This window comes from Trichosurus vulpecula, chromosome 9 (assembly GCF_011100635.1).
Source record: "Trichosurus vulpecula isolate mTriVul1 chromosome 9, mTriVul1.pri, whole genome shotgun sequence".
Classification (NCBI taxonomy): domain Eukaryota; kingdom Metazoa; phylum Chordata; class Mammalia; order Diprotodontia; family Phalangeridae; genus Trichosurus; species Trichosurus vulpecula.
The window spans coordinates 99,084,063-99,101,795 of record NC_050581.1 but is presented as its reverse complement, the minus strand read 5'-3'; the positions used below and the strand labels follow the sequence as shown (position 1 = coordinate 99,101,795).

The 17,733-nt window shown below is 36.3% G+C and overlaps 1 protein-coding gene across 1 annotated transcript in view; it reads right to left on the bottom strand.

Moving 5' to 3' along the window:
* Positions 1-17,733, bottom strand: part of CNTLN (centlein) — a 440,159-nt gene that overhangs the window by 301,992 nt on the left and 120,434 nt on the right. The window contains exons 5-6 of the mRNA XM_036739595.1: positions 2,210-2,344; positions 1,421-1,588 (exon numbers count right to left, since the gene is read on the bottom strand). Coding sequence (XP_036595490.1) covers positions 1,421-1,588; positions 2,210-2,344 — 303 coding nt within the window. The remainder of the gene's footprint in view (positions 1-1,420; positions 1,589-2,209; positions 2,345-17,733) is intronic.

Below are 17,733 nucleotides of genomic sequence, written 5' to 3'. Positions count from 1 at the left end.
AGTTTCTGATGCATTGAGCATCATGTGAAAAAAAAACAGCATGACACAGAGCATAGAGAGCTGGCCTTGGAGTCAAGAAATGGGTCCAAGTCCTTCCTCTTAAAATATATATGTGTGACCCCTGAGTAAGTCATCCAACCTCTCAATGCTCCAGGCAATTTTCTAAGAAGATATATTACAGAGAAGATATAGATCTGCAACAATAGAAATACACATTGAGAGGTCCTTATGCAAATGAAAACGCAGGTTGAGTACAAAAGAATTATATTATAGTTGCTTTTGAGTGCTCTGCTTAAAGAAGGTAATTAATAAATTTGTTCAATTAATGAATTATATAAAGAAAAAAGCACAAGTGTGAATAATTGATAATTTTCCAACTCTTTATATTCTCTCCATACCTTAGTCATGGCTTGATAATAAAGAGGGGACAATGAGTTTTTAAGTTTTTAAGTACTCAACTTGCTCTAAAAGAATCATTCAGGGACTCTCAAGAACTTGGCCTTACTGTAACATAAATATACCTCATACATGTTATATATGTGTGTACATGTATACATTTAAGTATGCATATACATGAATAAGTATATAAGTATATGTATGTGTGTGTATCCTTTCACTATAAACAACATTGTAAGATTATTTTTTAAAAATATACACTTTAAGTAAGTTTGAATAAACATATACATTTTCATCTGAACAACCACAGAACAGTTACCCAAATTTGCACCAATTTTATTGAGACTCTTTTGACTAAATTTATGTTAAAGCACAAATTTTAGATGAGCTTGAAAATAAAAAAACTAAAAATGAAGCTTACTTGAATAAATCTGTGAAAATAAATATAATTTTAATAATGTGAAAAAGAAAATGACAATATGATAAAGACTTAATGTACTAACTTTTAATTTTTTACAAGATATCTCCCTAAGAATGGAGTCCTTTTAAGATCAAAAAGAACTATAATAAGCAGGATTTAAAAATTTTGTTGTTACTGATTACACTTGGTTTTTTGTTCTCTTTAGTGTTATTGGAAATTTTAATGGACTTGAGAAATATATAATCTTAAAACTATCTAGTCCAATGCAATCTAGTATTATTTATGAATTTAAACCATAAATGAAAAAACTCAAAACACATGGTTCTAAATATGTTTTTCAAACCATATTTTATTTGAAAATGCAACAGCTTTTATTTTTTAATGATTACATTTTAGGATGACTTATTTGAAGTCAGTTTCCTGCTTTGCAACATCAATTTTTAAAAAGCTGTGGGTCTTAAGTGAAGGAATATAAATGAATGTCAGTCCCTGCTGGTAGATTTGAATATATAACTTCTTACTGAAAGAAAATAACATGTCACGAAACTGCCTATGAGAAGTTAGAGCTCAAACAAGAACCCAATGTCCATTTCCATCTCATACCTTCATTTTGCAATCAATGTCATGTTTTTCTCTTCTCCACTGTGTTTCCTGCTTCCTCAGGTTCTCCAGATCATTTAGCAGTTCACTGCAGCGTATACTTAATTCTTTATTTTCCTCCTCTAGCTCTTCGATAATTAGTACGTTTTTCTCTTCCTTCTTCTGTACCCTCTCCTTAGTGTTCTGCAGACAGTACCACGAGGACCAAAAAACAAAAGAAAACAACAATAACAACAACAAAAGTGAGAGGCAATTAGCCCATATAAGCAGTACAGTTTTACCATCACAGCAGCTTTCTATATTTGATGGCCAAGGTCACCTGTGTACTTTTATTGGCCTCTTTTCATGCAGGTGGAAGGGTCATATTTTTTAACTGGATGACAGCTTTGATGAGCACACATTTGCAAAGAGCACATTAATTGATCAATCTGCCTTTGATGCTGTCCCCAGCTATTTTTGAGACCCACATAGACATATCCTCCCAGACCTGGGCTTTATCAATTAATAATGCTAGTCCCATCAGAATCTAATTACAAGAAGCCACATCTTCACACTCCTACTTTCTTTGCTCCATTTCCATCATTAACTATTTATTTGAAAGTTATAAAGCTTAGATTCTTAGCTTTAAAGCAGATTTCCCAGAGTTTTGTGTGTAAGAAAACTCTATGATACAGGAAGGCCTAAGGCAATTTTTCCTCTAAGCTTGTCACTTTCTGTGCCACAAAGGCTGACAATGCTTAAAGAAGGACTTCAAAGCTACAATCCTATAAAACTATGTACAAGTCAATATACCTTAAGCTCTTGACTTTGATCTTTAAATTTCTTCTGTAAGTCACTCAATTCTTTCTTTAAGAAAACATTTTCTTCATCCACAGCAATTTTCTTTTCTACAAGGGTATTTATTTCCTGTTGTGATCCTGATTCTCTCTGTTGAAAAAAGTGAAAAGTATTGTTAAAGCCAATGTTATAACTAGAGTTTCCTCATCTTCCCATTGTTCATAGCTAAGATAAGAAACTTTAAAAAAATCATTTTATGCAGATTATGAAAATATATCATATTCACAGAGTGCTTCTGAACAAGTAACTGTCCTACCCACAAATCTGTACAAGTACCCATTTTTAAACCTAAGGAAATTGAGTTTCAGAATTCAAAATCATACTACTAGTGTCAAAACTAGTATTAAACAATTTACCATATAGAGTCTAAATTTAGTAATCTACCTACCACACTGTGCCTCCACTGACATCTGAAATCTGACTTTGTTATAATAATATTTATTAAATTCAATTATCCAATATATAATTGCATTTAGAAACTATACTTTCATTTGATGACATGGGAGGGGACTGTGTGTTTGTGAGGAAAAGAATAGGTTGTTACAAACTAAACAAGTCAATTACAGATATCTGCTACTGATATTTTTAAGGTAATTTAATGGGGGGGGGGGGGCCTAGGTGACTCAGGGGACAGAGGTCTGCGTCTAGAGTCAAAAGGATCTGAGTCCAAATCCAGCCTCAAGAAACTTACTAGGTGCTGCGTGACCCTGGGCAAGTCACTCAACCTCTGTCTGCCTCAGTTTCCTCAACTATAAAGTGAGAATAATAATAGCATCTACTTCCCAGGATTGCCATGTGAGTTAATGAGATAATATTTGTAAAGTACTTAGAATATAGTAAGTGCTTAATAAATGCTTATATTGACCCCTCCTTTTCCTCTCGATAATACCAAATAAAATTAAAGATGTGTATATATTGAAGGTCATGTAAGGCTTTGATGGCAGGGAAAAAAAATCTTAATTATAACCTTGAATATAACGGACTAAATTCAACCATAAAATTGCAGGGGTGTAAAATGGATTAGAAAACAAAACTTATCCATGTTCAGCCAAGAAGATACACACTTAAAAAAGAAAACAAGCACACCATTAAAGTAAGAATCTGGGACACAAATGATTCTCAATCAGCTGAGTCCACAAAAGTAGTAGTTGTAATCATACTTCAAATAAAAAAATGATAAAAACAGAATCTATCAAGAGACAAAAAAGAGCATAATATAAAAGTATCACTTATTATGAAACAATATTAATAGTAAATATCATACACCAAAATAGAGACCACCTGACTCTGCTTTAACTATTTTTTAAAACAAAAACTAACTAAAAGCTAAGAGATTTATATGCAAAGAAAATAACTATGGAGAATTTAAAAGTGCCTTTTCCAGAACATGACAAATCAAACAAAAAAAAGGTAAAGTATGAATCTGAAAAGAAAATTAGAAAAAATTTGAGAAACTATCATGATGATTAACAGATAATCTCAGACATCATCAATATTTTTCAGCATGAGACAGCACAGTTACCAAAAGCTCTTACCTGCAAGGGCATAGAAAACACATAGTCTTACTTAAAAGTATAGTTATTTAAAATATCATTCACAAACCATAACAATGAAAATTAAGTAAGGGAAATTTTTTAAAGTACAGGAATAAACAGAGAATAAATAAAAAATTGATCAAAAAATCATAAAAACAGAATATAATGATATTGTAAACAATAATTATTATTATTATTAGAAACTAGACCACAATTTATGTGATGGAATTAAATCAGTTCAGGGAAGGAAATTTATGCATCTTAACATTATGTTAGCGGGGCAGAGCCAAGATGGCGGCATGAAAACAGCATCTTACAGGAGCTCTCACACAAATTCTGTCAGATACCTCTAAAAAAGTGAATCTGAGCAGATTTGAGAAAGTTAAAAGCCACTAGTAGACTGAGTGTGGCAAGTTTCCAAGCCAGGAGAGGTCTCAGGGTCTACAGGATGGATCTGTGGGCTGGGAGAGTACCCAGCACATGGAGCTGCACAGCACCACACCAAAGCTGAAGCAGCTGCAGAAATCAGCCAGCGATCCAGGCTGAGAGAATGCTGGGCATGTGAAACTGGCAGTGATCCTCAGGCCCCCCAACCCAGGACAGGAGTCTGTCAGAGCTACAGGAAGAAGCAGCCCAGCACCTGCGGTTGCATGAACAACTACTCCAGAGGCTTGCAACCAGCAGTGTAAAGGTTTGAAATGTACCTTCTTGAACTTCCGGGAACCATAATGGCCAGTTAAAACAGCTCTCATCCCTCTCCCTCCCTAAACCAGATAATACATACTCCTTTGGGAGAAACTTTGAAACAGAAGAGCCAGAAGTGGGGCTTCAGTAGCCTTTTAGCTTGAGAAGTTGGGGAGAGGGCCCTTATCGTGGTGGTGGAAGGAGACTAGTGCAGGAAGAGAGGTGTCCCAGTAGGCCCCACCTCAGCAGAACAGTGGGAGTTCTGAGCCTCAGAAGGGCGAACCAGCAACTGTCAACACCAGGACTCCAGATGTGCCTTCACACAGCTAGAGGAAGTGGCAGACATCAGACATCAGCGCAGAAAAAAGCTGTACCACAGCACTAAGGGAAGAGGAGACTTCCAGCAGCCAGATGACCCCTCTCCCACACCTCACAAAACCAGAGGCCATAACACACAAAGCCAATAACTATGCTCACAATTCCCAGAAAGAAGCCTGGGACAGAGTCCCCTGAACGCCAGAAGCAGAAATCCACCTTAAAGCCAGGAAAAAGTTAACCAACATGAAGAATGCTCGGAAAGTGAGGACTACTGATTCTTTTTATGGAGACAAGGAAAATCAAAATACCAACTCCGAAGAGGACAGCATGGACACTATACCCACATTTAAAACCTCAAAAGGGAATGTGAACTGGTCTCAAGCCCAAAAAGCATTCCTGGAAGAACACAAGTAGGATTTCAAAATCAAATTAGAGAGGTAAGAGAAAAAATGGAAAAAAAAATTCACTGATGAAAACAAAACTTTAAGGAGTAAAACTGGCTAAATGGCTAAGGAGATTCAGAATCTAGTTAGAGAAAATGATGACCTGAAAAGTAAAATAAACCAAATGGAAAAGGAAGCCCAGAAGCGAAATGAAGACAACAAAATTATAATTAACCAAGAGGATTATGGGAAGATGGCTGAGTAGGTCAGAAAATTCCAAGCTCTTAAGATTTTCCCCCACAAAGGAGTTAAAATAGCACCTAAGGGCAAAGTGTGGGTGGAAACAAAGAAACATAGGGGCACAACCTGGGTTTCCTGGGACAGTTTGAGGAGATCTGAAGAAAAATCCCATGCCTAGGTTTGGTCCCTGAGAGGAGTAAACACCTCCAGGATAGGTTCTGTTTTAACAACAAGCTGGGAAGGCATTTAAGCCACTAGCAGCAAGCTGGAGGGTTAGCTGGTCTGAGAGGCTGCTTTGGCCCCAGTCACTGGAACTTTTCACCCCGGGATAGCGAGAGAAGTTATGCGTTTGGCCCAGGAAGACTGCGGGAACCGTGCTGCGAGGAGTGGTGGGGGCAAGAAAGAACCAGCACACGTGAATGCAGAAGCAGTGGGGTAGAAAGCCTCTGGCTGTGGGCACTTACACAAGGTTGGAGTTTTGACTTCGGTTCCAGGTTAGAGGAGAGAACTAAAGATCTGGTGCAAGAGGCACCAGTTCCCATGCCCCAGGGCTAGAGATGAATACAAAAATCAAGCTATTACTACAAAAAAAATGCAGAGGAAAAGAAGAAAGAATCCAACCATAGAAACCTATTACAGGAATAAAGATGACCGGGGTTCATCTTCAGAGGAAGATACTGAAGTAAAGAAATACATAAAGAGCAACATCAAATGGTCACTCACCCAAAAAGAACTTATAGAAGATTTAACAGACTGCCTACCTTTTATATAATATAAAATGTAAAATGTATGCCTAATATTCTTATTAATAATTGTTGAGCTTATAAGAAAGAGGGGGATAAACCTGACTATGATATGAATTTAAAAAGTAAAACCATTTAGAAAAAGCTAAAAGCAGTAACTATTTTATACAAAAGAGGTGCAAGAAAGGATACAGAGGATTTGGATGGGGGAGGAGGGCTGGTAGTTCTGGTAACCTACTTTCATCGGGAATGGGTTTAAAAGGGAACAATACATACATATTTAGAAGAGTATAAAAGTCTTCTAAATTTAGAAGAAATAAAATTGTAGGTGTTTAGTGAGGGGGGAGAGGACAAGGGAGGGATTTTTAGAGGGGAGAATGGGGGAATAGGTAAAGGGAGTTTAGATGACTCGAAATGGGGGGATAGGGGATGGATCCTTAGAGGGAGGAAGGCAAGTAATAGGAGGGCAGGGAGGCTGGTGGAGGTGGGGGGGTAGGCAAGTAATAGGAAGGCATTGTAGCAGGTAGAAGTAAAGTAGAGGAGGCAGGAAGGATAGGAAACAAAAGATATGTACAAACACAAAAAAAAAAGATTAGGAGTAGATTATGTTTGGGAAAGTATATGTCTATATGCACATGTATATAAGTATAAGTGTATGTGTATGTGTATGTATATATCAAGAAATATCTAAATTATATTGGAGCATTCTGGGGGGTGGAGGTAAGGGAAAAAAAGAACAAAGTTAAAAATGCACAACAAATAACAAAAGAAAACACAAGGAAGCAAAGATGGGCAATTCTCTACACAAGGTGTATTACTTATCCTACAGGCTTTCTTGAAATGAAATTTATTCTTTTTCTCCTATGTTCTGCTATGCACATAACATGCTTTTTTTCTTTCTTACGTTATATTTAAGTTTCAATATTTAAGTTTATGATATGTCTTTGTTTCTTTTCTCTATTTTGTATTTGTGTTCTGGTAAAATAAAATTTAATAAAAAAAATTAGAATTGAGCAAGTAGAAGCTAACAACACTATAAGGCATCAAGAGTCAGTCAAATAAAATCTAAAGAATGAAAAAATGGAAGAAAATGTGAAATATCTAATTGAAAAAACAACTAACCTGGAAAATAGATCTAGGAGAGACAATCTAAGAATTATTGGTCTACGTGAAAGCCATGATGAAAAAAAGAACCTGGACAGTATCTTCCAAGAAATCATTAAAGACAACTGCTCTGAGATCCTAAAACCAGCAGGCAAAATAGTCATCAAAAGAATCTACCAACCACCCCCTAAAAGAGATCCCAAATTGAAAACTCCAAGAAATAGCCAAATTCCAGAATTATCAGGTAAAGGAGAAAATACTTTAGGCAGCCAGAAAGAAACAATTCAAATATCATGGAACTACAGTCAGGATCATGTAGGATCTTTCAATTTCTACATTAAATTACAGGAGAAAATGGAATATGATATTCCAAAAGGCAAAGGAGCTTGGACTACAACCAAGGATCAACTACCCAGCTAAATTGAGCACAATTTTTCAGGCAAGGAGATGGACATTCAATGAAATCAAGACAATTCTAGGTCTTCCTGATAAAAAAGACCAGAGCTCAATGGAAAATTTGATCTTCAAATACAAAACTCAAAAGAGATATAAAAAGGTACACAGGAAAAAAAAACCTTGGTAATCAATAAGGGCAAACTATTTATATCCATATATAGGATCATATTGTTTTATATACGTTATCTATCTATATCTATATTTATATATATATATATATATATATATATATATCAATCTTGAGAATAGTACAGTTATTATGACAATTGAAAGGGATATACATAGACTGTGGATATCAGTATAAAATAACTGATATAACAACAAAAAATATATAATTAAGGGATGTAAAGGGATGGATCTGAGAGAAGAGGTAAAGAGGCAGTAGAAAAGGGTAAATTACATCACATGAAGAGGCACAAAAACATAGTATAGTAGAGGGAAAGAAGAGGGGAGAGAAGAGCTATATTTGAGTTTTACTCTCATTGGATTCGGTTCAAGAAGGCAACAACATACTCTGAGAAGTACAGAAATCAAACTTGTCCTACAGGCAGTAGGAGGAGTAAGAGGAAAAAAGTGGGGGAGGGTCAGAAGGGAGGGAAGAAGTAGCAAGGGGAAAAGGGTAAGATAAAGGAGGGAAATCAACAGAAAGGGTAAACTGAGGAAGGAGTCAGTCAAAAGCAAAACTTGTGAGGAATGGAAGGGAGAGGAGAGAAATAAAAGCATAAATGGGGGAAATAAGATGGAGAAAAAGATACAGATAGTAATCATAACTGTGAATATGAATGAGATGAACTCTCCCACAAAACAGAGGTGGATAGCATAATGGATTAAAAACCACGATCCTACAATATATTGTTTATATCAAACACATTCAAAACAGGGGAATACACATAGGCTAAAGAAAAAAGGTTGGAGTAGAATATATTGTGCTTCAGCTAAAGTAAAAAAGGCAGGGGTTACAATTCTAATCTCAGACAAAGCAAAAGGAAAGATAGATCTAATTAAAAGAGATATCAAAGGACACTATATCCTGCTAAAAGGCACCATAAACAATGAAGCAATATCATTACTTAACATATATGCACCAAGTATTATAGCATGCAAATTCTTAGAGGAGAAATTAAGGGAATTACAGGAAGAAACAGACAGCAAAACAATACTTGTGGGGAACCTCAACCTCACCCCCTCTGAACTTGATAAATCTAACCTCAAAATAAATAAGAAAGAAGTTAAGGATGTGAATAGAATTTTAGAAAAGGAGGGACGAGTATGAGCTCCCTGCAGAGTCTCTCCAAAAACCTATAAAAATGGCTCTGAAGCAATTCTAGAACTGCAGAACCCACAAAACAGCAGAGGGAAGCAGGGCTCCAGCCCAGGACAGCCTGGATGGTCTCTGGGTGAGGTCCATCCCACACGGAGCTGGGAGCTGGGAGCGCAGAGGAGCAGAGCAGAGCCCATAAGCAACGCGGACCAACCAGACCAGGAGACAGGAGGAGCGGGCCCTAGCACCCGGAATCAGGGAGCTGCGGCAGTTACCAGACTTCTCAACCCACACACAACAAAGACAGCAGAGAAGGTTAATGGGAAAAGCTATGGGAGTGGAAGGAGTTCTCCCTTTGGCCACCACCCCCAGGGCAGCAGAGGTGGGGCAGCTACATCTGCAGTTGCTTGCGGCTCCAGGCCCACCTGGTGGGAGGAATTAAGTGGCGGATCAGAGCAGGAGTGCACAGCCTGCTGAAGATCTAAGCCCAGTCCGGGTTGGGGGTTCTTGGGGAAGGAGGAGTGCTGGTGTGGCAGAGCTGGCACATCCCCCTCAAACATGGAACATAGAACTCTTTAGTCTACAAGCAGTCATACCCCGCTGAAAAACTCAAGGGTCAAGTTAGTCGGTTGGGAATATGGCCAGGCAGAGAAAACACACCCAGATTCAGTCTCAGACTTTGCAATCTTTCTTTGGTGACAAAGAAGACCAAAACATACAGCCAGAAAAAGTCAACAAAGTGCAAAAGCCCACACCAAAACCCTCCAAGAAAAACGTGAACTGGTCCCAGGCCATGGAAGAGCTCAAAAAGGATTTGGAAAAACAAGTTAGAGAAATAGAGGAAAAATTGGGAAGAGAAATGAGAAAGATGCGAGAAAACTATGAAAAACAAGTGAATGACTTGCTAAAGGAGACCCCCAAAATACTGAAAAATACACTGAAGAAAACAACACCTTAAAAATAGACTAACTCAAATGGCAAAAGAGCTCCAAAAAGCCAATGAGGAGAAGAATGCCTTGAAAGGCAGAATTAGCCAAATGGAAAAGGAGGTCCAAAAGACCACTGAAGGAACTACTACCTTAAAAATTAGATTGGAGCAAGTGGAAGCTAGTGACTTTATCAGAAATCAAGACATTATAAAACAGAACCAAAGGAATGAAAAAATGGAAGACAATGTGAAATATCTCACTGGAAAAACCACTGACCTGGAAAATAGATCCAGGAGAGATAATTTAAAAATTACTGGATTACCTGAAAGCCATGATCAAAAAAAGAGCCTAGACATCATCTTTCAAGAAATTATCAAGGAGAACTGCCCTGATATTCTAGAGCCACAGGGCAAAATAGAAATTGAAAGAATCCATCGATCACCTCCTCAAATAGATCCCAAAAAGAAATCTCCCAGGAATATTGTCGCCAAATTCCAGAGCTCCCAGATCAAGGAGAAAATACTGCAAGCAGCCAGAAAGAAACAATTTGAGTATTGTGGAAACGCAATCAGAATAATCCAAGATCTGGCAGCTTCCACATTAAGAGATTGAAGGGCTGGGAATACAATGTTCCGGAGGTCAATGGAGCTAGGATTAAAACCTAGAATCACCTACCCAGCAAAACTGAGTATCATGCTTCAAGGCAAAATATGGACTTTCAATAAAATAGAGGACTTTCAAGCTTTCTCAGTGAAAAGACCAGAGCTGAATAGAAAATTTGACTTTCAAACACAAGAATCAAGAGAAGCATGAAAAGGTAATCAAGAAAAAGAACAAGAAAAAGAAATTGCAAGGGACTTACTAAAGTTGAACTGTTTTGTTTACATTCCTACATGGAAAGATGACGTGTATGAATCATGAGACCTCAGTATTAGGGTAGCTGAAGGGAATATGCAAATATATATATATATACATATGTTTATGTATATATATAAGTGAATGTGTGTGTGTGTGTATATATATATATATACACATATATATACACAGAGAGAGAGACAGAGAGAGAGAGAGAGAGAGAGAGAGAGAGAGAGAGCGAGCACACACAGGGTGAATTGAAGATGAAGGGAAGATGTCTAAAAGAAATAAAATCAAATTAAGGGATGAGAGAGGAATATATTGAGAGAGGGAGATAGGAAGAGATACAACAGGGTGGATTATCTTGCATAAAGGTAGCAAGAGGAAGCAGTTCTGTGGGAGGACGGGAGAGGGCAGGTGAGGGGGAATGAGCGAATCTTGCTCTCATCAAATTTGGCCTGAGGAGGGAATACCATACATACTCAGTTGGGTATCTTAGCCCACAGGAAAGAAGAGGGAAGAAGATTAAAAAGGGGGGGGGGATGATGGAGGGGAGGGCAGATGAGGAGTGGAGGTAATCAAAAACAAACACTTTGGAAAGGGGACAGGGTTAAGGGAGAAAATTCAATAAAGGGGGATGGGTTGGGAGGGAGCAAAATATAGTTAGTCTTTCACAACATAAGTATTGTGGAAGGGTTATACATAATGATACACATGTGGCCTATGTTGAATTACTTGACTTCTTAGGGAGGGTGGGTGGGAAGGGAAGAGAGGAGAGAATTTGGAACTCAAAGTTTTAACAACAGATGTTCAAAAACAAACAAAAAAAAGTTTTTCCATGCAACTAGAAAATAAGATACACAGGCAATGGGGTGTAGAAATTTAGCTTGCCCTACAAGAAAGGAAGGGAAAAGGGGATGGGAGGGGAGTGAGGTGACAGAATGGAAGGCTGACTGGGGAACAGGGCAACCAGAATATACGATATCTTGGAGTGGGGGGAGGGTAGAAATGGGGAGAAAATTTGTAATTCAAACTCTTGTGAAAATCAATGCTGAAAACTAAATATGTTAAATAAATAAATTTAAAATTAAAAAAAAAGAAAAAAAAGAATTTTAGAAAAGGCAGATATGATAGACCTCTGGAGAAAACTAAATGGCGATAAAAAGGAATATACTTTTTTCTCAGCAGTACATGGCATATACGGAAAAACTGACCATGTACTAGGGCATAGAAACCTCACAATCCAGTGCAGAAAGGCATAAATAGTCAATGCATCCTTTTCAGATCATAATGCAACAAAAATAATTTGTAATAAATGAGTATGCAAAGATAAACTAAAAATTGGAGACTAAATAATATAATCCTAAAGAATGAGTGGGCCAAAGAAGAAATCAGAGAAACAATTAATAACTTCATTCAAGAGAATTACAATAATGAGACAACATACCAAAATTTATGGGATGCAGCAAAAGCTGTTCTTAGGGGAAGTTTTATATCTCTAAATTCTTAAATGAATAAAATAGAGGAAAAGGAGATCAATGAATTGGGCATGCAACTGAAAAAACTAGAAAAAGAACAAATTGAAAACCTCCAATTAAATACCAAATTAGAAATACTGAAAATCAAAGGAGAGATCAATAAAACTTGAAATAAAGAAAACTACTGAACTAATAAATAAAACTAAGAGCTGGTTTTATGAAAAAAACAATAAAATTAATTAACCTTTGGTCAATTTGATTTAAAAACAAAGAAGAAAACCAAATTACCAGTACCAAAATTAAAAAGGTGAATTCACCTCCGATGAAGAGGAAATTAAAACGATAATTAGGAATTACTTTGCCTAAATTATGCCCACAAATTTGACAACCTTAGGGACATGGATGAATATTTACAAAAATATAAATTGCCCAGGTTAACAGGAGAGGAAGTAAAATATCTAAATAACCCCAACTCGAAAAAAATTGAGCAAGCCATCAGTGAACTCCCTAGGGAAAAATCTGCAGGGCCAGATGGTTTTCCAGGTGAATTCTATCAAACATTTAAAGAAGAATTAATTGCCATACTTTATAGACTATTTGGGAAAACAGGTGAAGAAAGAGTCCTACCAAATTCTTTTTATGATACAAATATGGTACTAATACCCAACCAGGAAGAATCAAAACAGAGAAAGAAAACTATAGACCAATTGCTTTAATGAATACTGATGCAAAAATTTTAAATAAAATATTAGCAAAAAGATTGCAGCAACTTATCAAGAGAATAATATGCTATGACCAGGTAGGATATATTCTAGGAATACAAGGCTGGTTCAATATTAGGAAAACTATCAGCATAATTGATCATACAAACAAATAAACTAGCAGAAACCATATGATTATTTCAATAGATGCAGAAAAAGCTTTTGACAAAATATAACATGCACTCCTATTAAAAAACACTGAAAAGAATAGGAATAAAGGGAATCTTCCTTAAAATTGTAAGCAGCATCTACCTAAAACCATCAGCAAGGATTATATATAATGGAGATAAGCTAGATCCATTCCCAATAAGATCAGGGGTGAAACAAGGATGTCCATCATCACCCCTATTATTCAATTTGGTACTAGAAATGTTAGCTCTAGTAATAAGAAAAGAAAAAGAAATTGAAGGAATTAGAATGGGCAAAGAAGAAAGTAAGTTATCACTCTTTGCAGATGACATGGTGATTTACTTAGAGAATCCTAGAGAATCAAGTAAAAAACTACTTGAAATAATAAAAAACTTCAGCAAAGTTGCAGGGTTTAAAATAAACCCACATAAATCCTCAGCATTCCTATATATTACTAACAAAGACCAACAGCAAGAAACAGAAAGAGAAATTCCATTTAAAGTTACTGCAGACACTATAAAATATGTGGGAGTCTACTTGCCAAGACAAACCTAGGGCCTATATGAACACAATTATGAAATGCTTTTCACACAAATAAAGTCAGATCTCAGCAAATGGAAAAACAATAGTTGCTCAGTTAGGCCAAACTAATAAAATAAAAATGACAATTTTACCAAAATTAATTTACTTATTCAGTACCATACCAACTGAACTATCAAAAAATTATTTTACAGAGCTGGATAAAATAATAACAAAATTCATCTGGAAGAACAAAAGGTCGAGAATATCAAGGGAATTAATGAAAAGAAATGCTAGGGAATGTGGCCTAGCCATACCAGATATTAAACTGTACTATAAAGCAGCAGTCATCAAAACTATTTGGTACTGGCTAAGAAACAGTGGTGGATCAATGGAATAGATTAGGTACACAAGTTGCAGTAGCCAATGACTATAGCAATCTAATCTTTGATAAACCCAAAGAATCTAGTTTCTGGGCTAAGAACTCGCTATTTCACAAAAACAGCTGGGAAAATTGGAAAATGGCATGGCAGAAACTGGGCATAGACCAATATCTTACACTGTATACCAATATAAAGTGACAATGGGTTCATGATTTACAAATAAAAGCTGATACTATAAGCAATTTAGAAGAGCAAGAAAAAGTTTACCTGTCAGATTTATGCGAAAGGGAAGAATTCATGACCCAACAAGAGATAGAGAGCATTACAAAAGCAAAATGGATAATTTTGATTATGTCAAATTGAAATGTTTTTGTATAAACAAAGCAAATGCAACAAACATTAGGAGGGAAGCAGAAAACTGGGAGAAAATCTAAAGGCCCCATATCTAAAATACACAGAGAATTGAGCCAAATTTATAGGAATACAAGTCATTCCCCAATTGAGAAATGGTCAAAGGATATAAACAGGCAGTTTTGAGAGGAAGAATTTAAAGATATCTATAGACATATGAAAAAATGCTCTAAATCACTGTTGATTAGAGAAATGCAAATCAAAACAACTTATAAGTACCACATCTCTCCTATCAGATTGATTAACATGACAAAACGGGAAAATGATAAATGATGGTGAGGATGTGGCAAAACTGGGACATTGTTGCACTGTTGGTGGAGTTGTGAACTGATCCAGGCATTCTAGAGAGCAATTTGGAACTATGCCCAAAGGGCTATAAAAATGTGCATGGCCTTTGACCCAGCAATACCGCTTCTAAGGCTGTATCCTAAAGAGATCACACAAGGGGAAAAGGGACCCATAAGTACAAAAATATTTATAGTGGCTCTTTTTGTGATAGCAAAGAACTACAAATCAAAGGGATGCCCTTCAATTGGGGAATGGCTAAACAAGTTGTGATATATAAATGCAATGGAATATTATTGTGCTATAAGAAATGGGGAAGATATGGATTTCATAATAACCTGGAAAGAACTACATGATATGATGCTGAGTGAGAGGAGCAGAACCAGGAGAACACTGTACACAACCACAGACATACTGATTCTGTGATGACTGACTTTGATAGACTTGGCTCTTCTTAGCAATATAAGGTTCAAAGACAGCCTCAAAGGTCTCATGACAGAAAGAGCTATCTACATCCAGATAAAGAACTATGGAGTATGAATGAGGATTGAAGGCAACTATCTCCTCTCTCTTTTTTTATATATATATTTTTTTGGTTTTGTTTCTTCTTTCCCATGACTCACTCCACTGATCATGGTTCTTCTTTATGACTTGACTACTGTGTATATGTTTAATGAGCAGGTATATGTAAAACATGTATCGGATTCCATGCTGTCTTCTGGGGAGGGGAGGAGGGGGAGGGGAAGAAAATTTGGAACTCAGAAACCTGTGGAACTGAGTGTTGTAAACCAAAAATAAAAAAATTGAATAAAAAAAATTACATTAACAAAAAAGAAAAAAAGAGTAATTGTTTGAGCATAACATTTTTAAAAAATAAGAATACATACAAACCAATAATACCAATGCAAAAAAAGACATTTGAAAACCAAAATTTAGACAAAAAAAGGAAGTTTATTGGGGCAGTGGCAGGGGGTGTGGGTGGGGGTGAGGGGTGTGGAGATGATATGATCAGACCTGTTCTTTGAGAAAATTGCTCCAGTGAAAGTTTTTACACAAATAAAGCCAATGCAACCAAGATTAGAAGAGAAACAGAAAACTGGGAAACAATTTTCACAACCAGTGTCTCTGATAAAGGCCTCATTTCTAAAATATATAGGAACTGAGTCAATTTTATAAGAGTAAAAGCCATTCCCCAATTGATAAATGGTAAAAGGATATGAAAAGGCAGTTTTCAGATGAAGAAATTAAAGCTATTTATAGTCATATGAAAAAATGGTCTAAATCACTATTGATTAGAGAAATGCAAATCAAAACAACTCTTAGGTACCACATCTCTCCTGTCAGATTGGCTAACATGACAAAACAGGAAAATTATAAATGCTAGAGAAAATTGGGAAAGTTGCAACACTAATTCATTGTTGGTGGAGTTGTGAACTGAACCAGCCATTCTGGGGAACAATATGGAACTGTTCCCAAAGGGCTATAAAACTATGAATATTCTTTGACCCAGCAATACCACTTCTAGGTCTGTAGCCCAAAGACATCATAAAAATGGGAAAGGGACCCACTTGTACAAAAATATTTATAGCAGCTCTTTCTGTGTTGGCAAAGAATTGGTAACTGAGGGAATGCCCATCAATTGGGGAATGGCTGAACAAGTTGTAGTATATGGATGGAATGGAATACTATTTTACTATAATAATGAGCAGGCATATTTCAGAAAAACCAGGAAAGACTTATATGAACTGATGCTGAGTGAAATGAGCAGACCCAGGAGAACACTGTACATAGTAACAGGCACACTGTGCAATGACTGACTTTGATAGACTTAGTTTTTCTAACCAATGGAAGGAGATTTTAAGACAACTCCAAAAGACTCATGTTGGAAAATCCAGAGAAAGAACTCTGGAGTCTGAATGCATATGGAAACATACTATTTGCTCCCCTTTTCTTTTGTTGTTTTCTTTCTTCTTTCTCAAGGTTCCTCCCATTAGTTCTAATTCTTCTTTACAACACGACTAATGTAAAAATATGTTTAATATGAATGTATAAGTAAAGCCTGTATCAGCTTGCATGCTGTCTTGAACAGGGGGGAGGAAAGAGAGAGGGAGAAAATTTAAAACTCATACTCTTATGGAAGTGAATGTTGAAAACCAAAAATAAATAAATTATATATTTTTTAAAAAACCAGCTAATATGACAGGCAATTTTCTGTTTAATATTAAAGTTAATTATGCACAAACATAAAAGTGGTGCTATACTTTTCCTTTGTTTAAGGGGTTTGTTTGTTTGTTTCACTTATTGTTTGTTCAAAAGAATGCATTTGCATTATATAATTTGGTGAATAACATTCTGGAATAGCTCCATAGTATCATTTATGCAAGTACTCCCTATAATGATGTAGCTTGCAAACAATTCATGTTGCCTCCTCCTCTGTGATTCTAATCTATAAATGTACTATAGATCATGTGCCCCACATACTAAATACCATTCTGTAGAACATTTAATATTTAGGAGATGACAATTCAATACTTGAGATGTCCATCAGTTAAACCTCATTCTTGTTACGTGAAAAGCCCATTGACTTTTCTTGTCCAAGAAATATTTAGTGAAGTATCGTATGCTATTTTCAAAAGATTTCAGAATTGGAAAGGGACCTCAGTGATGACCTGGTGGAATTCGTATCTGAAAAAGTCTCAGCTCAACAATTGGCCTAACAGGTGGTCATCTGGCCTTTGTATGAAGACTACCAATGAGGAGGACCTCACTACTTTCCAGTGCAGTCCATTACACTTTTCAATAGTTTTATTGTTAGGAAGTGTTCCTTTACATTACGTGTAAGTGTGTTTCATTGTAAATTCTACCTACTCTTCTTTGTACTATCCTCTGAGGGCAACAACAACAACAAAAATCTGTTAAACATAAAAGCCCTTTAATTATTGAAGGAAAAAAACTTATGTTGCCAAGGTTTTTCTCCAGGCTAAACAACATACACAGTTATTCTA